The sequence below is a fragment of the Pseudonaja textilis genome, chromosome 12 (genome assembly GCF_049901715.1).
Source record: "Pseudonaja textilis isolate UNSWEBS1 chromosome 12, rPseTex1.2, whole genome shotgun sequence".
Classification (NCBI taxonomy): Eukaryota; Metazoa; Chordata; class Lepidosauria; order Squamata; family Elapidae; genus Pseudonaja; species Pseudonaja textilis.
This window is the reverse complement of record NC_142001.1, coordinates 20,861,044-20,885,061: the sequence shown is the minus strand read 5'-3', so window position 1 is coordinate 20,885,061 and position 24,018 is coordinate 20,861,044. Positions and strand designations below refer to the sequence as shown.

The 24,018-nt window shown below is 50.6% G+C and overlaps 1 protein-coding gene across 8 annotated transcripts in view; it reads left to right on the top strand.

Annotated features, from left to right (window-relative positions):
* Nucleotides 1–24,018, top strand: part of PLS3 (plastin 3) — a 31,438-nt gene extending 7,420 nt beyond the window's left edge. The window contains exons 1-17 of one of the 8 annotated variants that reach the window (XM_087941193.1): nucleotides 483–688; nucleotides 11,215–11,302; nucleotides 12,882–13,045; nucleotides 13,955–14,084; nucleotides 15,075–15,207; nucleotides 15,351–15,432; nucleotides 16,128–16,293; nucleotides 17,464–17,606; nucleotides 17,850–17,876; nucleotides 18,083–18,178; nucleotides 18,857–19,052; nucleotides 19,314–19,392; nucleotides 19,513–19,627; nucleotides 19,977–20,110; nucleotides 20,254–20,377; nucleotides 20,935–21,059; nucleotides 22,407–24,018. In XM_087941193.1, the coding sequence (XP_087797319.1) occupies nucleotides 11,236–11,302; nucleotides 12,882–13,045; nucleotides 13,955–14,084; nucleotides 15,075–15,207; nucleotides 15,351–15,432; nucleotides 16,128–16,293; nucleotides 17,464–17,606; nucleotides 17,850–17,876; nucleotides 18,083–18,178; nucleotides 18,857–19,052; nucleotides 19,314–19,392; nucleotides 19,513–19,627; nucleotides 19,977–20,110; nucleotides 20,254–20,377; nucleotides 20,935–21,059; nucleotides 22,407–22,539 (1,914 nt within the window). In that variant the 5' untranslated portion in view covers nucleotides 483–688; nucleotides 11,215–11,235 and the 3' untranslated portion in view covers nucleotides 22,540–24,018. The other 7 variants (XM_087941192.1, XM_087941197.1, XM_087941194.1 and 4 more) reach the window with 7 other exon arrangements.

Below are 24,018 nucleotides of genomic sequence, written 5' to 3'. Positions count from 1 at the left end.
CTGTGGACAGTGATGCTCTTCTGAAGAAGTGGCCATTTCCCTCCCCTTCCAGCTGCGGATACGGAGTCCGCAGAGGCCCCCGCAGAGGCTAGTTTGCTCTGGGGAGGGATTTCCACATTGCTCCGGTGAACTGAACTGAACAAGAGCGGTTGCCCCCTTTGCATTTCGAACCTTCTGCTCCTGTAAGTTCCCCCGGGCTCAGTGGGAAGAAGGCCCGTTTTTGTTCTGCTTGGAAAGGGGGCGTGTACAAGAGCAGCCACTTTGGGTGGGGCACTTTGGGTGGCAGCCCCCAAGAGAAACCCCCCCTCAAAAAAACAATATCAACCTGCCAGTTCAGACCTGTCCTGGGTGGGAGGCCTGTGGACTCCTTATCATAGTCCTGGGTGTGTGATTGTATTTTTAAAATCCCAAAGCTATGAGGTCATTTTCCCTAAATACCCATATGTGGATCTATAAATAAAGGTCGCCAGGCTTCAGCCTTTGGGGAACATAATGGTTATTTTGGCCTCACTGGAGTCTGAGCCACACCCAGGTGGGGGTTGTAGGAAAAATAGCATCTTTCCCTGTAGCAGAAGGAGATGTTTACATCTCGTTTCCATACGGGCAGAGTGTTTGGAGCAGGGCAGACTTAAAAGGCCCCAGGAGAAGGAACCCTGGCTGGTGGTGCTTCCATTCTAGGAGGATCCAGGTAAACGAGTCGCTGTGAATATCACCTGGTGTTCTCTGCTTTTGCCTCGCCCAGTCTTTCATTTGGGGGCAGAGTGGCTGACTGAGGAATAAACGGAAGGAGGCCACGTCTGTGGGGTGACCGGCATTCTTCTTTTCCTGCAGATCTCTTTGGGAAGGGTCTCCCAGGGTTAGGTCCGTTGCATTCAGCACCGGGAGCCTGGAATGCTGCGGAAGGAAAGGGGTTCCCTTGCCAAGGGGGTCTTGGTGGGTAGGTGGATTCCCCTTGCAAGCCCGTAATGCTCAAAGAGAAATGCTTTCTGGTAGCCTCCGCGGGAAACACTTGTTTTGAAAAAGTCTGGAGCGATTTTCCCTGCTTGGGGTGGGAAGTGGTCACAGGACGTCTGGAGTTTTTGAGGCTTATCCCGGTTGGGAGAATCCTTGGAGAGCTGGTGCATTGTGGTTAGGCTTATCCATGGCTCTTGACATAAGTCAGACTCTCCTTGAATAGGGACCTGGTGCCTTTGCTGTAGATAAAAGTCAGAGTGCGTGGCTCTAAGAAAGAAGCCCAGCTCCGTTAGAGAAAAAACGAGAAGGCTGCGTCTTGGTCTCCTTCTTAGGAATCCCAGGAGAGATGGGAATCTGGGCTGCCCCACTTGGGCCTGTAGGTAAAATACTCTAAAGGTGAAGGACTCACCTTCCCCGCTTGTGAGCCTAGGAAGTGAGAGGCAAATTCCATTCGCCTGACGTGATTTGTTTTCTTTTTGGAAAAGAGGTTTTTGTTTTATTCCCTCGTTTCATCTTGTTTCGTCTCAGCCTGGAGTTGCCAGAGCTCTTGTTTCCCTGTGTCTGGATTCCAGAGGTGGCCATTTCCTCAATTCTGTGGTGGATTAGTCTAGACTGGGATGACGGGGCGGGGGGCGATTGTGGAAACTTAACCACCTGCGGACTTCGGCTCAAGGATAATAGTGACCAAGGAGCATACGGTGGCCCAAGAGGAGGCAAGAAAGAAGGCATCAAAAGCACACGAACCCCAGAGTGAAAGATTTGCAGAGCTGCTTTTACCAGTTCTGAGCATTTCAGAATTGCAGAGCTGGAAGCACCACCTGAAGACAATGGAGAGCAACGTCTGGCCTGGAGCCTATAATAACCGGCTTCGACCCCTTCATTTCCTGATGCTGCCAAACTCCGCCAAGTGAGAGGCGAGGTTTAAATTTAGCTCCGAGTCCCTGGCACGTCTCTTCTGCCTCCAGATGGCTGGCAGGTCTGGGAGAGCAGCCCCCAGGGTGGGGAGAGGCTTCTTCCGCAGCCCACCTTGGAGAATGCTTGGGGGCCTGCTCTTCCTGGGCTTCAGCCCCGTGGATGGAAGGAGAAGACAGGGCAGCTGTGGGAATGTGGAGAGGGGATCTTCCAGATCCTTTGAGGGTGGAGTTTGACTCCAACCCTCAGCGTAACGGAGGTCACAGCAGCATTGTGGTTCCATGGTTGGTGCCCCATCATCTAAAGATGGGAATCACGTGCATTTCATGTGGAAGTCCAACCACAAACCCAACACTGTTTTAAAAGGAAGCGTGCCCACGTGTGCTAAAAGAGGAGCATGCTCCTGCCTTCCTCAGCAGCATTGACCCCAGTTAGATACCTCCCCGTACAGTCAGAGCCTCTTCCAAGCTACCCAAAGGCTGCTCACGTCGGTCTTGGCTGGTTAAAAACCAAAAGCTCTAAATTATTTAGGGGATAACAAACACACTGAGCTGGTCCATGCAGGATTCCTTCCCTTGTGACATTTATTGATTTGATTTGATTTGATTTGATTTGATTTGATTTGATTTGATTTGATTTGATTTGATTTGATTTGATTTGATTTGATTTGATTTGATTTGATTTGATCTGATCTGATCTGATTTGATTTGTCAATCGCTTACAGGATAACAGGTATAAGTATAAATATAGTTATGAATACATGGATACATATAAGAAAAATAAAAGAAACAATAGGACAGGGATGGTAGGCACGTTGGTGCGCTTATGCAGGCCCCCTACAGACCTCCTAGGAAAGGGGTGAGGTCAATAGGAGACAGTCTTAGGTTAAAGTTTTTGGGGTTTGGGGAAAAAGACGCAGTCAGGTAGAGTATTTCAGAAATTGACCACTCTCTTGCTGAAGTCATGTTTCCTATAATCAAGTTTGGTGCGATTAACCTTGAGTTTGTATCTATTGTTTGCTCTTGTGTTGTTATGGTTGAAGCTGAAGTATTCATTCGCAGGTAAGTCATTGTAATGTATGATTTTATATACCATACTTAGATCAGAACGAAGACGGCGTAATTCAAGGTTTTCTAGGTCTAGAATTTCGAGTCTGGTGGCATAAGGTATTCCGCAACAAGTAGAGGAGTGGAGAACTCTTATTGTGAGGTATTTCTGGTCTTTCTCAACTGTGTTAATATCAGATACGTAATGTGGGTTCCAGACTGATGAGCTGCATTCGAATATTGGTCTAGCAAATGTTTTGTCTGCTCTAGTTAGGAATAAATAAATGATGCTTAGGAATAAATCAATTTATGTTGGCAGAATGGTGGTGATAGAGCTGGCTACTTTTCATCCTTGATGATGAGTTAGCTTAAAGCTCTCTCTCTCTCTCTTTTTTTGCTTCCTTTGGTCTCTTCTTACCACTCCTGGTTCCTTCTTTTATTCCAACTCCGCTGTCTTCATTCTCACAGCTTTTTGGAGGCTGCCACCCTGCCCTTCCACCCTGTTTGCTGTTCCAGGAGACCTTGGGAAGAAGCCCCTTTGTGACCCCTGCAGGGTTCAGAAGAGTGGTCAAAATTTGCAATGTTTTCCACTTGGGGTTGGGGGGTTGGGGGCAAAGAAATGCCCACCATCCTGGCCTCCCTGCAAGCTTGGAGAAGCGGAGAAAAACAGGACGGCGGCTGCCGCTGCTGCTGCCGCATGGCCCTCCCCCTCCATTCAGCAAAACTGCTGTGTCACCCTTTCCGAGAAGAGCCGTGTGCCTCCTCTCCCCTCCCCCCACAGCCGTCCTCCGTAGCTCTTCAGGGAGCGGAGCGCAGGAAAGCAAGCAGCCTTCTTCCCCGGGCAGAGAAGCCGAGCCTGCCTGCCGAGACACGCTCAGGCGGGCGACAGGGGAGAGTGCAAGGAAGCCTCGTCCTCTCCTGGCCCAGGGAGGGGCTGGGGAGGGGCGATGCATCCCGGGGCGGTTTCCCGTCCTCTCGTTCTTGCAGGCCTTCCTCAGAGGTTCCTCCACAGTTGTCGTCGTCCTCCTCCTCCTCCCCTCCCCTGGCCCTTCCAGCTTCTGCCCTCAACTTCAGGGTGCGGAGCGGGGCAGCCGATCTTCTGGCCGTGCCAAGCAAAAGCCGCTTGCTCCCGATTTCAGCACCCCAGAAACTGGAGGCTTTAGCGAGGCCCCGCCAAGTTTCCTGGAAGAAACCAACGAAGGAGCGGCTTGCCCCACCCTTTCCCTGCCTCCGTCCTGATCAAGGGCCCCCTTTTCCTGGAGGGCCCCCTTGGCGGCGGCACAGAATCCAAAACCGAGGATGACCTGCCCGTTTGGGAAACTTTGAGCTAGGAAGGGAGCTCCTCTTTCCCAGGCTGAGCCACACTTGGCAGGGATTTGATTGGAGGAGGAGGAGGAGGAAGCGGTAGGACACGTGCCCGTAGCAGTTTTAAGGGTAGTGGTAGTAACTTCTGACCCCAGCCGGATGCCAGAGAAACGGACAGCAGTCCTATTTTTCTGGTTCCAGGGGTTACCTCCCTTTCCGCAGAGCCCTTTCCCTCGGCTTTCCTCTAATTCAGAGCAGCTTTTGGGGGGCTCCAGACCAGTGGTGGGAGTCAAAGATTTTTACTACTGGTTCTGTGGGTGTGGCACGTCAGGCGTGGCTTGGTGGGCGTGGCAGGGGAAGGAGACTGCAAAATCCCCCTTCCCTCCCCACCCCCCTTCCCAGCCCTGCTCTCCTGTGCAGGGCAACCAGCGGGGACTCGGTGGGAGGCAGAGAAGAGACGGGGTTGGCGGGGCCAGTCAGAGGTGGCATTGGACGGTTCTCTGAACTACTCCAAATGTCCACTACCGGTTCTCCAGAACCGGTCAGAACCAGCTGAGTAGCCCCTCTGGAAGAGGGGTAGGAAGAAGACATCTTCCGGGCAGAAGGCGGGTGTGGCCGGCCATTCACCCCTCACCTGTTCTCCTTCCGAGGACGCCAGGTCTTTCCCCTGGCTGGGAACACAGGTGAGCCGAGTGGCTGCCTGCCCCCGAGGCCGTGAGTGTCCTCCCGTCGCTCTGACCCAAAGGAATTGGCTGCCTCTTTCAGGCGTCAGGGAGGGAGGGGCCAACTGATGCCAGACCTGTCCTCAGGAGCCTCAGGTGGCCTGGCAAGACTCTGTCTCAAGGGTCCCCCAACCAGACAGCAGTCTGCCAGCGGGCTCTGCTGGGGAGGGGAGGGGCAGGGAAATGCAGTCAATCCATCCTCCCCCCCCAAAAGGGGGGAATAATCAGACCTCCTTGGCAGGGGGGGAGGGAGAGAGATGGCATCCCTTCTCCTGTGCCCAAACTGGCAAGGCCTCGCTTCAACCGCCTGCTGAGACGTGAGGAGGGGGGCTTTCCCATCTCTCAGATTCGGGAAATAACAGAGCTGGAAGGGATCTTGGAGGTCATCTAGTCCAACCCCTGCTCAGGCATGAGACCGGTTGTTAGAAGAAATTCCTGGGCTAATCCTGTAAGGAAGGCAGGAAGGAAACGTTCTGGGGTTGCTTACAGAAACTGCCTCTCCGTTAACCCTTATTACATTCTTGGCAGGACGAGACTTCCTGTCTCAGGAACTTCTCTGGAGTTTTTTTCCCCTCCTTTGCTGGTACTTTGCTTGTGTGGAGGGACCCTTCAAAGTTACAATGGCACTGAAAAAAGTGACTTATGACCATTTTTCACACTTACGACTGTTGCAGCATCCCCACAGTCATGAGAGGCCAGGCGAGGAGATGCATGCCTCAATGTGAGGGATGTTGAGTTGGCCACGCCCACCCAGTCACATGACCACCAAGCCACGCCCACAGAACCGGTTATTAAAAAAATTGACTCCCACCCCTGGCCGGAACCCCCACTCCTGACGGGGGCCAAAGGAGAAATGCGTGGAATGGCTCTGAGGACGCACACAAAGGACATGGGGGGAGGTGGGGGGAGATGCCAGTGGTTCTCCAAGCACCCCCCACCCCGCCACCCCGCCCTCTCCTTGCTGCTGTAACTATCTGGTGTGCTCAGCAGCTGCAGGGTTTTCGGGAAAGCTGCTCCCGGCAGGCTGGATCTATGATTTGTCTGCGGCAGGCGAGGAGAGGGCGGGCGGGAGTTGTGTGTTTTTGTGTGTGTGTGTGCCTGTGCAAGTGTTCAAGTTCTGCTGTGTAATGCACGATTCCGGCCCAAGAGGGCCAGCAGACTCCTCTCCCTCCGCAGACTCTCGTTTGTTGGCAGGAAATGTTTTGACTTGCTTGCCTGGAAGAATGTGGGGCTTCCAGATCTAACGTTCGTCCGGGGCGTGGGAGAAGGCCCCGTCTCGGGCCTGGGCTGGGCTGGGAAGAGCTGCTCCCTCAGGGGTCCCACCAGGAGAGGTAAGAGGCTTTGGGGCTGCTGGGTCCGAGCCTGGCTCAGTTCTGCTGCAGTGCAGAATTGTGTGTGTGTGTGTGTGAGAGACGTGGGAGATTCGGCTTGCCAACCTTCCTCTCTTCTGTGCGCTTAACTTTTCCTCTGCCTTCCTCTCTGTCTCGGGTTTCCTGCCAGTCTGCCTGCTGACGGGTGGATGGAGGAAATGAACGCTGAGTGACACCCCCACAAAGAGAGAGGGGGATCCTTTGGGAGGTTTGTGTCTTCTCTGGGTTCATTCAGCAGAGCTGCTCCCTTCTGCTGGGCAGGGGGATCCTATTTGGGGTGCACCGGGCCAAGAGCGCCGGTTCTGAGCTGCTTCCCATCCAAAGCCTTGGGAAGGGCCCCCTTTTGGGGACTGCACTGGGGCGGGGTGGAGGGGACCGTTCGTGGAGCACATCTGGAGAAGCTCTAAGGCGGAAGGGCCGGTCACCGCAGCGGGTAAGGGAAAACATCTGGACGGTGCTTTGCCTGTGAGAGGCGGCAGCAGCTGCTGGAAATCCTGGGGGGATCAAAGAGATCCAGAGCGGCCTGAACTTTGGAAGGTCCCAGAGAGCCCGGGAATCCTGACCCGGAGGTGGCGGAGGCGCCAGGCTCTGGCTGTGTTGATCTGGGGCTGGCGTGACGGGCAGTTTGTGCCTCGCAGACAGAGGTGTGCCCTCGTTTTCAGCAGGAACTCCGTGCCGGTCGTGATGTAATGCCAAATGGCACAAACGGTTTGTGTGTGTGTGTCTCTCTCTCCTGGATGCCCAGCAGGTACAAGATTTGGGAGCAAGGCAAGGCAAAGGGAGGGGAGGCCCAGGCTGCTCCCAGTGACCCCAAGACAGGGGTCTGAAAGGCAGCCTTGGGCAAAGGCTGCTGGGGGCTGGGGGGTGGATGGGAGATTGCTTCCTTTTCTTCCCAGGAATGTCTTTGCCGGCATGTTGGGAATTCTCTCCCCCCCCGCCTCCTTCCTTCCTTCCTTCCTTCCTTCCTTCCTTCCTTCCTTCCTTCCTTCCTTCCTTCCTTCCTTCCTTCCTTCCTTCTCTCCCTTCCTCTCTTCCTTCTTCTCTCCCTCCCTCCCTCCCTTTGGAATGTGCTGTTATGATCAGCAATATTCGGGCATCTCATGATCGGAGTGGCTGCTTCTCTCCTGACTTCTGAGCAGCTGAATTTGCTGGGTGTGGGGGGATGTTTTCCCAGAGCATTTTTCTCCTTTGGAGGAGGCAAAAATAAATACACGAAATATGTCCTTGGAGAAACCCCAAAGAAGGGAGGCCTAAGGGACGGTGGCTGCTTCTCCACGGAGGGATGTTCAAAAATGGTTTCCTGGGGCGAAGGCACTTCAGGGAATACAGGGATTACAGAATTCTGCAATATGGGTGCCCTGCCCGGCCCGAGTTGCCTCACCTGAGCAGTGGCTGAAGAGTTGGAAAACAGAAGCGATTAACCTCCCCAAATGATTTGGTTATAGGACTTGCTTCTGATCAATTAACGGAAGAGGAGCTCACTTTTCCCTTGTGATGGTGATGGTGGCTGCAGGATGTACAGATTCCCCTAAAATAAACAGATAACTTCTTTCTTAGATGCCTTTGCAAAACTATTTTTTTAGAAGAGCTGTCGGTCATGCTGGCAAAGGACCTTCCATGCCAAAGTAAATCTACGTTTTGTTGCGAGGTGCTAAGAGCTTTGTTGTAAAGTATGTTGGCAGTGGGACCCTCCCCGCAACCACAAAGATCACCCTGCCTGGTGTGATAAGAGCAGCAGGTGTTTCCTTCCCAGCCTGGAATTGGGGAGGGGGCTGGGTTCACCCCTCCCTCATTGGAGCTGACCTTAAAAAGCGCTAGTGCATTTCTCTCCTCCCGTTTTTCTCAAATTTCCAAGGAGAACTTAAGAGCATTAACCGAGGCGAAGGCGCATCATTTCTAGAGGACTTTTATGCTCGGCCACACGTGTATTTGTGTCTTTGACCCTTTCTGTGTCCATTTTGCTTGCTGCACATTTAAAACAGGAAAGGACTGGTGCTCACCATGACCCCAAAGCCTGGGAAAATGCTGATTAGCTTCCTGTAGAGCAGGGGGTCTCCAAACTTGGCAACTTGAAGTCTTCTGGACTTCAACTCCCAGAATTCTCTTCTGGGAATTAAAGTTCACAAGTCTTAAAGTTGCCAAGTTTGGAGACCCCTGATTTAGAGCAAAGTCTCACCGCTGCAGCTAGTTCAAAATATTTTACTTTCATCGCTGCACTGTGTGTATTCCGGTCCGTGAGAAGTCATTGGGAAAAGGTGCACCTGGACAAAAATTAAATCCCTAGTGTTTTCTTGAGCAAGATGTATGGAAAAGATGGGCGTTGTGCACAAAGATCCCAGCAGTCAAACTGTATTCAACGGCGCACCGATAGATGATACATCTTGCGCATGTTCAGGTGGAGTCTTTTTCTCACAGTCTTGTTGTGCCCCAGAGGCGGGGCGTCTCCCTTTGCTCCTGGTGGTTTGCAATTGGTTGCCATAACTGGAGCTCAGATCTTTATCAGTCTGGGAACCAAGGCTTAGATAGGGGTGGCTGCAATTATCGATTCCTTCCCTGACTAGATCGAGGTATGATTGTTGGATTGGGTCAAAGAAGGGAGGCGGGGGGGTCATCGCCAAAGCACCAGGAGGAAGGGTGCAGGTGGAAACTAAACAAGGAGAGATTCAGCCTGGAACGAAGGAGAAGTTTCTTGACCAAACAGAAGCTGCCTTTGGAAGCTGTGGGAGCTTCATCCCTGGAGGCTCCCATCCGTTAGAAATGGTGTAGGGTCCCCTGCTTGGGCTGGACTAGATGACCTACAAGGTCCCTTCCAGTTCTATTCTGATTGATTGATTGTTTCCCAACCTTGGCCACTTGAAGATGGGTGGATTTCAACTCCCAGAATTCCCCAGCCAGTAATGCATGGACAAGATCCTCCCTTTCACTTCCACTGTTCACTTTTCCTTCGATTTCTGGGAAAGTCCGAGCCAAGCCAGCTCCTTCCCAGCCTGGAACCTTCTTCCCAAGAGACCTTCCAAGGCCCTGTAAGCTGACCTTCCTCAGGAGCCTCCAAATGTTAACTATGCCGCTCTGTGGCCCACAATAAAAGATCACAGCTTCCCCCAGAAACCCCAAGTCTGGGAAAGTCCCCAAAGCAGAGAAGAGGCTAGGAACGGCCGTTTCTGCCCTCTCCTGGCAGGGCTGCTACCTGGAGTACCAAACCCCAAACCCCGATGGGGAAGAGTGGAGCCCTTCAGGAGGCGGAAATGGATCTCGGCCTGTTGACCCGGTCTTGGCTCTCTTGTAGTTTCTGGCGTGGCTCTTGGTGGGCCCAGCCTGAGTCAGGCTGATGTCATGGAGGCTGGCGACTTCCTCCAGATCGTCCTCCTGCCTGGGCGTTCCCTGACCTCGGGGTTTACTCCTGCTAGTAAAAGCAACACTGAACTAATTAGGGCACGAAGAAGGCTTAAAGACACAACCTTCTTGTCAGCCAAGGAGAGGTCAGATTGGCGGCCTGCAAGTGGCAAATCCTATTCCGTTTCCCCAAATTTGAGACTGGGGCCAACCTGAGGGTCAGTGCCGTTTAAAATGGGATGCGTGGAGTGTAGCACAATAGTGTAGCCGGGGCTATAAAATAGGGACGCGGGGAGAATTTAGCAAACAAGGAAACGGCTCATCCCTTCGGGCTGCAGGCTGCAGGCTGCTGCTGCAAGAAAGTAGGAGATGGTTCAACCCCCCCGCTTGTTTACCTAGAGGGAAATGGGTCTAAGGACAGGAACATTCCCCATAGAAAAACAGAATTGCTCCAGATCAGAGGTGAATCAGCCTGTCTGCTCAAGGAAGGGAGCGAATGTCAGGTAGTTTCTCCACCCCCCCCCCCCACACACACAACAAGGAGACCCAGCTGACAGGCGGAGCCAATGATTCTCTGGGCTGCAAACGTCGTCATTGCGCTGCATGGCTTGCAGCTGGGGAAAATGTGTGTGAGTTGGGGGGAAACCTCCCCTGGGGGCTTCCCCCAACCCAACCTGCTGGCAGGCAGCAGCTTCCGCCATGGGATGGGGCTTATTGGTCAAGGCAGTTTTTATTTATTTTTACTTATTTTGTTATTTGATTTGTCAAGTGCTTACAAGATAATAGGTATAAGAATAAACATAATTATGAATACATGAAATGAGTACAGATAAGAAAAATAAAAGGAACAATAGGACAGGGACGGTAGGCACGTTGCTGCATTTATGCACACCCCCTACAGACCTCTTAGGAAAGGGGTGAGGTCAATAGGAGACAGTCTAAGGTTAAAGTTTTTGGGGTTTGGGGAAGAAACCCCAGAGTCAGGTAGAGGATTCCAGACATTGACCCCTCTGTGGCTGAACATCTCTTCCCTGGCCAGAAAGCGCCACGGACACCCCCTGGGCTTACTTTTCATCTCGCTGGGTGTGAGTTTTCTCCAGGTGGCTTAGCCAGGTGGGCTGGACCTGGACCTGGGACCTCTCAGCTCAAGCCCTGAAACCCCAGCCTGGCCTTGGGACAGTTTCGGTTCTCAATCCAGCCTCCCCGCAGGTGGGTTGCTCAAGAGCTCCGGCCTCTTTATGGCAGCGTAGACAGAAAGAGAGAGAATTAACCCGCGCACAGCAGCCCCGCCCGGGTGTTTGCTAGGGCCTTGGGAACCCGATTTGCAGGGTTTGTGTATTTGCTTAAGGCCTGGATGATCCTCAGTGTCCGAGCAGTTGCAGGTGTTAAAAATGGGGTTTCCCCGTGGTCAGCAGAACCCAGAAAAAGCACCGATGAATTTCAGGATTTACTGTAGCAAAGAAAATCAGGAGCCCGGTGATGCTTTCTTGGATGAATGGATCTTATTGGATATGGATTTGTGTTCCTAATTTATTGATCCCCCCCCTTTCTCTCTTCTCCCTCCTTTTTTAGGTGTTGTGTTTATGCACAAAAATGGCCAACACCACACAGATATCCAAAGACGAGCTAGAAGAACTCAGGGAGGCCTTTTCCAAAGTTGGTAAGTGGTTCTAGTCTGTTCAGGATGGATGCATTTGGCTTGGATCCATTTCCCAGAACCTCAATTTTTATTTGGCAACCATAAAACATTTTTTAGTACTTTTTGACCCATTACACTTATTTCATTTCTGATTTGGATAAAGATAACGCTCCCTCCTCCGATTCCAGTACAGGTTGTCCTTGACTTAATGACTGATCACTTAATGACCATTTGAAGTTACCACCCCAGAACAAGCCCGTTTTGAAGTTCCAAAGGCTGCCCCCCCTGTTCCCCCACCCCCACAGTCACATGACTGCATTTTGAGTGCTCAGCAGCAGGCTGACGTTTATGACTATTTGCAGCCTCTTGTGGTCTCGTGATTATGGTTTATGATGTGTTTTATGGAAACCAGAGTTTACTTCCAGTTTTTAGCAAAATAAAAAAATAAAAAAGCTCATTGGATACAATGGTGGACTTAACAACTGTTGTCCCCCTCCCCCCCCCAAAAAAGTTATAAAATCTGTCACAGTCACATGTTGAGCTGTTGAACTACCAATGGGCTCCAACCAAGGTTTAAGTCAAGCGCTAAACTGTGTTTGGGGTGCATGTGATAGACCCTCTCCACTCACCAAAATGCTGCTCTTAAGGGCCAGGCCAGGGTTGGGATTCTACCAGTTTGCATCTATTTGCTAGAACCGGTTGTTAACATTCTAAGCAGTTCGGAGAACCACTTGTTAGAAGAAATTCCTGGGCTAATCCTGTAAGGAAGGCAGGAAGGAAACATTCTGGGGTTGCTTACAGAAATTGCCTCTCTGTTAACCCTTATTACATTCTGGTAGGACTAGACTTCCTGTCTCTGGAACTTCTCTGGAGTTTATATCCCCTCCTTCGCTGGTACTTTGCTTGTGTGGAGTCACCATTCAAAGTTACAATGGCACTGAAAAAAGTGACGTATGACCATTTTTCACACTTACGACTGTTGCAGCATCCCCACAGTCATGAGAGGCCAGGCGAGGAGATGCGTGCCTCAATGTGAGGGATGTTGAGTTGGCCACACCCAGCCAATTACATGACCACCAAGCCACGTCCACCCAGTCACATGATTACCAAGCCGCGGCCACCAACTAAGCCACGCCCACAGAACCAGTTGTTAAAATATTTGAATCCCACCCCATTTGTTGAGAGGGAATGGATCCTGGTGGAGCCTGTGTACAATTTCTCTCACATCCTCTGGATCAGGGCTCCCCAAACTTGGCCACTTTAAGACTTGTGGACTTCCAACTCCCAGAATTCCCTGTTCAACTCTTCCGCTTTGCTGGCTGGAGAATTCTGGGAGTTGAAGTCCACGAGTCTTAAAGTGGCCAAGTTTGGAGACCTCTGCTCTGGGTGAACAGCTGGGATGTGGCTCTTGTTTTGACAGCTAGAGAAGGATAATATAGCCCCACCACACACACATAAAACCCGTCTCAAAATAGTCCACAGGTTGGAGACCCGCGCAGTAGGGCGTCGGAGTAGGGGGGCTTGAGCTCAGACCTCTTGCCTTGTTCCTGCTCTGATTCTCCCCCCCCCCAACTCTCTCTCTCTGTCTCCCACCTGGAAGACCTCAACAGCAACGGTTTCATCTGCGATTATGAGCTGCACGAACTCTTCAAGGAAGCCAACCTCCCCCTCCCGGGATACAAAGTCCGAGAGATCATTCAGAGGCTCATGGCTGATGGAGACAAGAACAAAGACGGAAAGATCAGCTTTGAAGAGTTTGTTTACGTAAGGCTGGGACTCTCCTGGTCTTGGGGCTCTGATTCCCCCCACCCCCAAACCAGCGGCTTCCCCCCCGTGAGACCACCCAACTTTCCTTCCTCCAGCCCTTCCTCCATGCGCTTATTCGCCCTGTTATTCTACCACCCACCTCAGCCGTTTTCTGGGCAGAGCTAAAACCTGCCAAGCACCAGAACAATGTTGAAAGGAGCAGAGCAGGGAAAACAGAGCCGGCAAATGAGAGGGTCCTCAGAATTAAATTACGGTGGGTTAAAGCGGGACCTCCTAAAAGTTTCCACCTCTGGGCTCCGGTTTCTCTGCTGCTGAAACCCCCAAAGAATAACAGAATAAAAGAGTTGGAAGGGACCTTGGAGGTCTTCTAGTCCAACCCCGCTCCCCAAGGCAGGTGACCTCCTTGCACCCCAGACAAATAGCTCTCCAGACTTTCCTAGAACATCTCTAGTGATGGAGCCCCCACAACTTCTAGAGGCAAATCATTAATTGATTAATTAATCTAATTAATTAATTAGATTAATTGTTCTAACTGTCAGGCATATTCTCCTCACTCCTGGGTTGGGGGCCTCCTTGATTCGTGTCCATGCATTACTTCTTGTTCGGCCCTTTAGAGAACAGGTTGACCCCGCCCCTCTTCTTCTTTGCGGCAGCCCCTCACAGGTTGGACGGCTGCTCCCTAGTTCCTCAGAGCGTCCTCAGGATGGGTGTGGGACTCCCTTGCTGCTGCCCAGCTCATCCTCTCTTCTCTCCCAGACCTTACTCTAGGTTGTATCCCAGGATTCTACTAGATCCCGGCTAGGTAGGCTTTGAAGCCAGACCCCAAACCTTCTTGGGCCTTAGCCCGTCCATCTTCAGATGCTTCCACAAGTGCCTGAAATAATCGTGACACATTTACCCTTGCAGATCTTCCAAGAGGTGAAGAGCAGCGACGTGGCCAAGACCTTCCGCAAAGCCATCAACCGGAAGGAAGGCATCTGTGCCATCGGGGGCACTTCGGAGCTGTCCAGCGAAGGCACCCAACACTCGTACTCAGGTGCTGCTGCCTGGGAGCGTCATCTCCCCTCCTGGCCCTGTCACGCCCGTGACCGGCTCTATTCTGCCCTTCCAACAGCTGCCCCGCAGTTCTCACAGCTGCCCAACCTCTTCTGTAGGCCGCACCACAGTCCCAAGGGCTAAGCCCGTTGGATTTCTTCTCCACCTTCCTCGACAGACTCCATGTCCCCGTAGCCATTAGGCCTGGCTCTTGCGTGATCTAAAGCAGGGGCAACGTCCGTCTCAGGATATTTTTTTTTTAAAAAAATAACTTTATTCAATTTTCAAAGGTTTTAAAAACATAAAATTATATACACAATTGTGTCAACATCAAGACATCGTTTACATTTCCTCGTCTTATTTCTATACACACTTTCTTATTGCATTACAATTCTTTTCCTTATTCTTATTAAAAATTTATATCACATATTCTCATCATGAATTTCCATTTGCACTACAGTAAGCGTATGTATGTGTATATGTGTGTGTGTGTGTATATATTCCTATTCTTTACTTAATCACTACCTTGATTTCTTTTTATTCTTAAGCCATGCATCCCAGACTATATAGTGTGTCAATGCCTCTTTATCTTTTAGGGTCTGTATTTTTCTAATACAGGTAGTCCTCAACTTATGACATTTGTTGAACTATGGTTCAAAGTTGTAATCGTTTCTGGCCAAAACCCCGCCCACTTCCGTTCCAATTGTGGGCCTCAGTTGAGGACTATCTGTATTGAATGCAGCATTGATCGGGAAGGGTAAGACGGAGGACCCGGCGTTGCACTGCCAACCCCACCGTTCCAACTTCAAGGGGAGAACTGGCATCAGGTCTCATGTCTACTCTCTTCCCTTGGCAAACTGTTGTACCCCGTCCCACCCTACTCTCGCCCCCACCCCCCACCCCCAGGGTGCCAGTGGGGGCCTTTGAGCTGCAGCGCTGATGGGTTCTCCCACCTGATGAGCGTTAATCTCAGAGCTTCTCTCTACTTCAGAGGAGGAGAAATACGCCTTTGTGAACTGGATCAACAAAGCTTTGGAAAATGACCCGGATTGCAGGCATGTCATTCCCATGAACCCAAACACGGATGACCTCTTCAAAGCCGTTGGGGACGGGATCGTCTTGTGGTGAGTCTCCTGCTCTGCGGTGATGGCCCATGGCAGTGGGGGTGGGCAGGAGAAGCCCCCGCCAAGGGGCAGGCTATTCTCCCTTCTCTCTAACCGCCGGGATTCCCGGCTGGGTGTCCGTTTTCCTTCTTGTTTCCCTGCAGTAAGATGATCAACCTCTCCGTTCCTGACACCATTGATGAACGGGCCATCAACAAGAAGAAGCTTACCCCATTCATAATTCAGGTGGGGGTCCGTTGTGCCCCAGGTCTCCTCTCCCCACAGCTTAAATAATGCTGGATTTGTTCGCCTTCCAAGGGGGCGGCTAGGAGAAGGGATGGATTTTGTTTGCTTTTAATTATTAAAAGAGGGTTTTGTGCTGCCTCTTTGTTGGACGTTGAAAGCAGAACCTTTTCCCAACCGAGGAGATGCTGCTCAGTAAATATTCATTGCAATCAAAGAGGACGATAAACCAAGGCCGCATTTGGCATCCATTCAAGTGTGGATACGATCAGGAGCTTTTCAATTAGATTCTCTACTCTCTCCTCCTCTTCTGGCTTCTCTTCCCCCACCTCCCTCTTTCCCTTCTCTTTCTCTTTCCTCCTCCTCCTCCTTTCTTTCCTCTTCCGTCTTTTTCTTTTCTCTCTTCGCTTCCCTCCTTGATCAGTTGCCGGGCGGCTCAAGCCTTATCTTGCCCTGGCAGTGAGAAAGCCACACATTTCTTTGTTGTTTGCAGCTTGCTATCTCTCTGTTCAAGGTTGGCCGGGCAGGGCATTTAAAATATTTTGGTTTTGAGGAGTATTTGTGTAATGCCCTTCATCGGGGGGTGAGAGTGTGGGACAGGTTCAGGGCCACTGTAGGCATCACATCCTGACCTGAGCTGAATCTCATAGCCTCACGACTGCAGATGACTTCCTATTAAAAGCCTCCTCCGTTTGCAGGAGAACCTGAATTTGGCTCTGAATTCTGCTTCTGCCATTGGGTGCCACGTGGTCAACATCGGGGCGGAGGATTTAAGGGAAGGAAAACCCCACCTGGTCCTCGGCCTTCTCTGGCAGATTATCAAGATTGGCTTGTTTGCTGATATTGAACTCAGCAAAAACGAAGGTAAGAGAAGTCCACCTGGCCTCTGCTGGGAGGTTGCTTCAATTGCCAGTGGCTGTGCAACGGGGCCCATCCCCCCTGTGGGCTGTAGAGGGCACTGAATGGGTTGGAGCATGGCTGGACTAGCCTTGGATGGGGGAAGAGTTGTAGGACGGGATAAATGAGTAACAGGATGATAAGAGAGGCGGGCGTAACATTTTATTTAAGCGCTGTGCAAGGGGTGGGATTTGCCTGCAGGACGCCCATATTGGTATTTCTCAAAGTTGGCAACTTTAAGAGGTGTGGAAACTTCAACCCCCAGAATCCCCTAGCCAGCACGGGGAATTCTGGGATCTGAAGTCCACCCAAAGTTGCCAAATTTGAAAAGCATTGGTCTAAATCAGGGGTCTCCAACCTTGGCAACTTTAAGCCTGGTGGCCTTCAACTCCCAGAATCCTGGGAGTTGAAGTCCTCCAGGCTTAAAGTTGCCAAGGTTGGAGACCCCTGGTCTGAATAGATATCTAACTGTCAGTTAAGCCGAAGGACCTCCTAAATGGGCTAGTTTGGAAGTGTACAGTATCTCATTTCTTTCTACATAAGAATAAAATTACAAATGTTGTTTTCCGAAGGCGAAGCTTTTGGCCGGAGAAGTTTTCTCCCGCCCTCTTAGAATTCCAATAGTCTCTCTTGGCCACATTGAATACTTGGTTTACACTTCTCATAAATTAAAACCCTTATTTGACCTTATTTTGGTTTCATAGTCCAGCATAATAAAAGAAAAGAAAGAAAAGCATCTGCCGAGGACTTAACCCTCAGCCATTAATTTGCTTCCCTTGTAAATAAAGTCAAGAGATCATCAAATCTAAGGATTAAGAATTCTAATAAACCGCTTAGCGTTAAATTGGTTTCTCTGTTTTGAGAGCCAGCCTGCTGTTGTGGCCAAAGGCTTGGGGCAGGACCAAATCCACCCTTGGCCCTGCAGACCTATGGGTGACTTTGGACCAGTTGCCCTCTCAGCCTCAGCCCAGCCTTTTGCAATTGTGGGGATGAAATGAAGAGACCTCTCCAGGACCTCTTGGGCCACACGAGGTTTCCCATCTGCTGAAGAGGCAAACGAAGTGTGTTCCTTGGGTTGGGGAGGGTGAACCAGGAATTGGGGGCCTGCAGTGAGACTCCCCTCTCTCCCCTTTTCAGCATTGGCTGCCTTGCTGTGTGATGGAGAGTCTTTGGAGGACCTCATGAAGTTGTCCCCAGAAGAGCTTCTCCTGCGATGGGCCAACTACCACCTGGAGAGCGCTGGGTGGCACAAGATCAACAATTTCAGCTCCGAGATAAAGGTACTGGAGGTCTTGGTGGGCGTAGGTCCATGCACCTCCTCCGTTTGGGAAGAGGGGCTCAGAGTTGAATGCTCTTCCGGGGAGTTTGCTCTAGATTAAGTGACTTGCATCCTTAGCCTTCTCTCAGTCCAGATTATTGTCCACCTAACCTTCTTAATTCTCTTCTCTCCTATGCTGTCCGGACTTCCTTTCTCTTTCTTGTTCTGTCTCTCCTTTGGCCTTTTTCTCTTTTGATTTTGCAAGCTTTCTGACTTCCATAACTCCGTCAAGGTACAGGAACCCTTCCTACTTCTGATTAGCATAGTATATCACCTGGGATTGATTCATAACATGGGGTTGAAAAACAACCTCAGCTGCTTCTAATGCAGCCTTTCTCCACCTCAGGCTGGCTGGGGAATTCTGGGAGCTGAAGTCCACCCACCTCAAAGTTGAAAGACCCTGCCCTAATACCTTTTGTCTGGTTCTGCCTCCTCCAGGACTCCAGGGCCTACTTCCATCTCCTCAACCAAATTTCACCCAAAGGACAGAAGGAAGGAGAACCACAAATCAACATCAACATGTCAGGCTTCAATGTGAGTATGGGCCTTGGTGGCCTGCTGGGAACCTTGCAACTACCATTCTACTAATCCTATCAACAGAAGCTGTATTTCCCACCCAGTGATGCCGGGGGGCTTATTTGTGGTTATTAGAGGATTCCTCCCATGTTTTAGATGTAAGGACTTTTTATAGAAGATAGCAACACCACCTCCTCTACGAATTTCACGATCTGATCGGTAAACATGATAGTCTCTTACTGTGATAATGGAGTCAGGGAGAGATGCGTTGAGCCATATTTCACAGACAAATATAATGTTGAATTTAGCCATATTTAGCCATGTTCTCTCATTGTCTCCTGGTTTAAAGCATTCACTCCATCAAGCAACACTTGGGAACCCTTTACAAGGGACACTCTGGCTGATTTTCACTGTCAAAATGCATTTAATTCTTTATTTGAAGACCTTGTAGAAGGAGGTCCATGCTAGTCTATAACGGTTCTCTTCACCGGGAACGTCTTCGGTGAAGAACATCCCAAAGCGGGGAACCCTAAAAAGAAATCAAGAGGGCAGCCTCAGAGCTTGATCATGGCTGTCATCTTCATATCCCCGTGGACCTTGAGGTCTTCCAGGTCTCAGAGCCTGCCTCCCAAAGGAGTGGCTTCATCAAACCCAATGTCAGAAAGTACCTACCATCTGTGCCTTCCTTCCCTGTAGGAGAAAGATGACCTCAAGAGGGCCGAGTCCATGCTCCAGCAAGCGGATAGACTGGGCTGTCGGCAGTTTGTTACCCCGGCAGATGTGGTGAGCGGCAACCCCAAGCTGAACTTGGCCTTTGTGGCCAACTTGTTCAACAAGTACCCCGCCCTCACCAAGCCTGAAAACCAAGACATTGATTGGACCTTGCTGGAAGGTGAGAAGTTTCTCCTTCTGTGTGGTTAATGGGAGGGTAGGTGAGAGAGAGGAGGAGGAGGAAGGAAGGAAGGAAGGAAGGAAGGAAGGAAGGAAGGAAGGAAGGAAGGAAGCTGTCTTTGCATCTTTGTGTACTGAAGACTTCTTCTGCTTTCTTGTTTTAGCATTTTTAGGACATTTGCTTTAGTTTTGTGTCTGTGGTGTTGTCTATGCGTAGAGAAGCCAAGGCAGATTCCTTCAATGGCATCTCTTTGTATCTTAGGTGAAACCCGCGAAGAACGGACGTTCCGCAACTGGATGAATTCTCTCGGCGTAAACCCTCATGTCAATCATCTCTACGGGTAAGTCCGGCTTTCTTTCAGGAGGCCTGGCTGGCAGGACCAGGATCCCCTCCGTCTGGTCCTTTTTTTGCTCTCAGAAACTAAACTTCTCAGTGAGCAGATTTCTGTCTCCTGTTTCAGGGACCTGCAAGACGCCCTGGTGATTTTACAGCTTTACGAGAAGATCAAAGTTCCTGTAGACTGGAGCAAAGTCAACAGACCCCCGTACCCGAAACTTGGGGCCAACATGAAGAAGGTGCTGGAGCCGGGTTGTTTCTAAAGTCCCCATTTTTCGTTCAGGGAAATCCTGTTGCTTTAGCCCATGTTGTTAAAGGAGCCCTGGGTGCTGATAGCTGATGCCCCTTCTTCCCGCCTCTTCCACTCATCCGGGGCAAAGAAGCCCCTGCTTGGCTTATGGAAAAGACCAGCTTTGGGGCATTTCTAGCGCCAAGGCCTTCTGGCAAGGAGGGATGAAAAGAAGACCACTAAGGTGTAAAGCAACTTCATGACCCCCCCAGCAAGACTTAACGGTTCTCTCCCCCTCTCCCTCCCTCCCTCCCTCCCTTTCTCTCTGTCCTCCAATCTCCTTCTGTCTCACCAAACAGCTGGAAAACTGCAATTATGCCGTCGATCTAGGAAAGCACCCAGCCAAGTTTTCGTTGGTTGGCATTGGTGGGCAGGATCTCAACGATGGGAACCCGACCCTCACCCTGGCTTTAGTCTGGCAGTTGATGAGAAGGTATCCAGGCAACCATGCCACTTAGTCCAGGTCCTTGGAGGCTCCCCACAAAAGACCGACATTTCTAGGGGTCCCAACACGCCTAGAGGTTCCCCCAGGTTCCGTGCGCTGAGTAACTTTTCTGTAATTTTTCCTTTGCCCAGGTACACTCTGAATGTTCTGCAGGACCTTGGAGATGGTCAGAAAATCAATGATGACATCATTGTAAATTGGGTGAACACGACCTTGAAAGAAGCTGGGAAATCCAGTTCTATTCAGAGTTTTAAGGTGGGTAATTTAGGTCTTGTTGTCACAAAAAGGCCAATTTGTGCCCGGGAGCAGCTGGAGGAGTAAATTGGGAAAATGGACGGATGTTGCTCCTTAGAGAGCAGGCCCTATTAAAGTGTCCATTGCCCCCCCCCAACTCCAGCAGCTGGATTTTTAAAGGCTTACTGAGCATCTGAAAACCAAGGAGTTTTCAATAAAATAATACTGAGTTTTCTGTCCATTTACAGTAATAACTTTCCTGGCCATCTTTAGATAGCTGTCTTGTCTCCAGAAAGCATTATCGGGCATTGTTGAAAAATTTACCCTGGACACCACCAGGAAACAGCTTGATATATCTTTGCTGGTAGAAAAAGGTGTTGGTTGGGTTTGGCACAAACCCTAAGAACACCACAAATGGGAGCCCTGCTCCAAGTGCACCAGACCCGTCACCACCTGACCAGTCCTTCTCCAGAGACCGGAGTCCGCCATGTCCTTGCCCACCTCCACTTTAAAATGGGGGGGTGTTCATCGGATGCGTCCACCCTTTTCATTGATGTGATCCTCATTTTCCTCTCCAGGACAAAAGTATCAGCAGCAGCCTGGCCGTGGTGGATTTAATCGATGCTATTCAACCCGGCTGCATAAATTACGACCTTGTGAAGACAGGCGATCTCTCCGAGGAAGACAAACACAGCAATGCCACGTGAGAGGCCCGGCTTGGTTGTCCTTTCAGCCTTCTTCCTCTGGGGCGCGGCTGGTTCAGGCGGCACATTTAATGGGAGGGGGAGGGCTGTGAGTCTGAACTCCGAGCTTGGCAGTTTTGGTTGTGGAGGCTCCGACACCGTTTGAGGAGACGCCGTCCGGGCGCTTTGAACTGCGCTCGTCTGTCAGAACACAGGTCTTTAAATCCCCTTTTTGTGTGATGCAAATTAGTGTGGGTGTTGTTTGTTACTTCTGAGTCAAGGTCTGATTACCCCGCGGTCAGAAAATCCCTCCTTATTTCCAGGTTGAATCTCTCCTCTTTGGAAAATAGCTTGACCCCATCCTCCTCTCTGGGGCAGCCCCTCAAATATTGGGACACGATAGCAGCCTTCCAATATTTGAGGGGCTGCCCCAGAGAGGAGGAAGGGGTCAAGCTATTCTCCAAAGCCACTGAAGGCCAGACAAGGAACAATGGATGGAAACTGAACAAGGAGAGATTCAATCTGGAAATAAGAAGGAATTTTTTGACCGGGAGAACAATCAATGGACGGAACAGAAGTTGCCTTCAGAAGTTGTGGGAGCTCCTTCCCTGGAAGCTTCGAAGAAGAGACTGAACGGCAATCTGTCAGAAATGGGGAAGGGTCTCCTACTTGGGCCCCAGGGGGTTGGACTAGATGTCCTGCAAGGTCCCTTCCAACTCTGATTATCTGTTATCTGATTGTTGATTGGCTGTTGTTGTTACTGAGGCCTTTGGTTTTAAGTACTGTCTGTGTGATGTAAATTAGTGTAGTTAGTTTGGGTGGTTCTGAGTCTGGTTTTGGACTGTTTGAATGACTGGTTCCGAAACCAGGCCATGACTCAGAAGCATCTGATATACATCACACAGATCAATAAAAAGAGTCCCATAAAAAGCTATTTAAAGACCTGTGTCCTGACAGGCGAGCGCCATTCAAAGCACCACTGACAACGTCTCCTCGAATGGTGACGAAATGTTTGCAACCAAACGGCCAAGCTCAGAGCAACAGCGCAACCACCAACCCGAGCTGCTACTCATGTTCAAACACATCTCAGGCATGTTTAACCTCAGGCTGTGGAGGAAGGCGTTGTCAGGGGTCATGCCCAAGACGTGGCTGGCAAGCCATCAGAGCTGGGCTCGCCCGTTTGCAGTTCAAGCGAAGCCAGCCGGACTCCCTCGCCTGCATGTCCTTTGCCAGGGCTCCGGGGGCAGGTTAACCCATCCTGCTCCATCTACCCCCATGGGAGTTTGAGGGGTTCAGGGCCGCCTCTGCTGGGGGGGGGCATGCAGATCTCTTGCCAAATCCAAACCCGCCCCTCTTTCCTGCCTTAGGTACGCCGTCTCCATGGCCAGGAGGATCGGCGCCCGCGTCTATGCCCTGCCAGATGACGTGGTCGAGGTGAAGCCCAAGATGGTGATGACCGTGTTTGCCTGCCTGATGGGCCGAGGGCTGAAGCGCGTTTAAAGAGCAAAGACCCCCAGCCTGCCCCCTCCCCACCCCAGCACAGATGCCCGACTGAAGGGCTCAGCTCCACTTCCAGAACGGGGAGGGGCACTCTCTTTGGCTCAAGGACTCGGAGAGGCCTCGGAGAGGGGAGGGGAACCCATCCAGCCACCTCCCTCCCTCCCTCCCCCCCTCCCTCCCTTCCCCAGAAATTTCAAGGTTGCATCTCCTCAAGTGCCCAAGGGAACAATCCACACTCATGTCGGTGGCCGGCACACCGACCAAAGCTTTCTTTCCTCGTCCAGAGGGGCCGTTTTCGGGAGGGTTGCCAGTCATGGGGTTGGCCCTAAGGCCCCCATCTGACTCTCCTGTCCTGAAAGGAAGAAGGAAAGGAAAGGAAGTTTCCTTTTAAAAAAGAAAATAGAAGTTTCTAGTGGTTCAAAGATTTGAGATGGGCTTAAGTTTGTTCTTTTTTCTTTTTTTAATTTAACCTGCCTTTTGGTCATGGGTGCAAATGCAGTAGCCCCTTTTTTAAAGCCACACTTTTAAAGGAAACAGAAACAAAAACCACTTAGTAGAAACCATGCCAAGTTAGGCAAGAAGGCATCAAGGCTCTTATTTGGCAGGTTTTATCCTGCCGCGGAAGTGAATTTGGCGCACTCCGTTCTTCACGATTTGGTCACCGAGAGGGACACCCAACAGCCTCTCACTTGCAATCCGCCTCCCGAAGGACTAGAAACCTGGTTTGGTTCTGATGGTTCAGTGTGAGTTTCCCATTTGGGGAAGCGGAATTTGGGGCCCAGCTGCTCCTTGTGGTGCTCTGGCACCTGGGCCGGGTTCAAGTGGGCGACGCTCGAGGGCTGCCAAGCTCCGTCTTCCTCCAGTCTCCTGATGGTGCTGCTTTCATTTGCCTTCACAACACAACTGTGTTGTCACTTCCCTTTCCCAGCAAAAGCGCAGCAGGTTTTCCTTTGTGCCAGTTTTTTATTTCCACGTTACTCGTTTTTACGCGAGGTTCCATCTCCAAAGGTTACCGCTTTGCCTCAACTTCACTGAACCCAGAGAATCGAATTGATGCAATTTTTATGTGTTGCCTTGGTTTTCTTTTGTATTTTGCCTAGACGTACTTTTTTTTTAAGTTTTGTTTTTTCCAAAAACTGCATGGAAACCAATTTTTTTTTTAAAAAAAAAAATTTAGTTGACGTGAGCTGTTTGCTACAAACTGTGTGAAAAGGGTGCCACAGGTGAGACCGGGCCCGTTCTGCAAAAGGCAGGGACTAGTAACTTGAAGAGCAGAATGTGCCGAGATTAAAGGAAGTATTTTTTATAAATAAAAGGAAAACGTTATCACCAAAGAAAAGGCTTTTATCTATAGGAGCAAGTATATTCTGGCTTTAGCAAGCTGTTAGCTACCCCTGAGATCATCTTGTTACATATTCACAGCATTGGATTATGGTGGCCAAGCAGTTGATGATGAAATAAAAATGGTTTATAAACCTG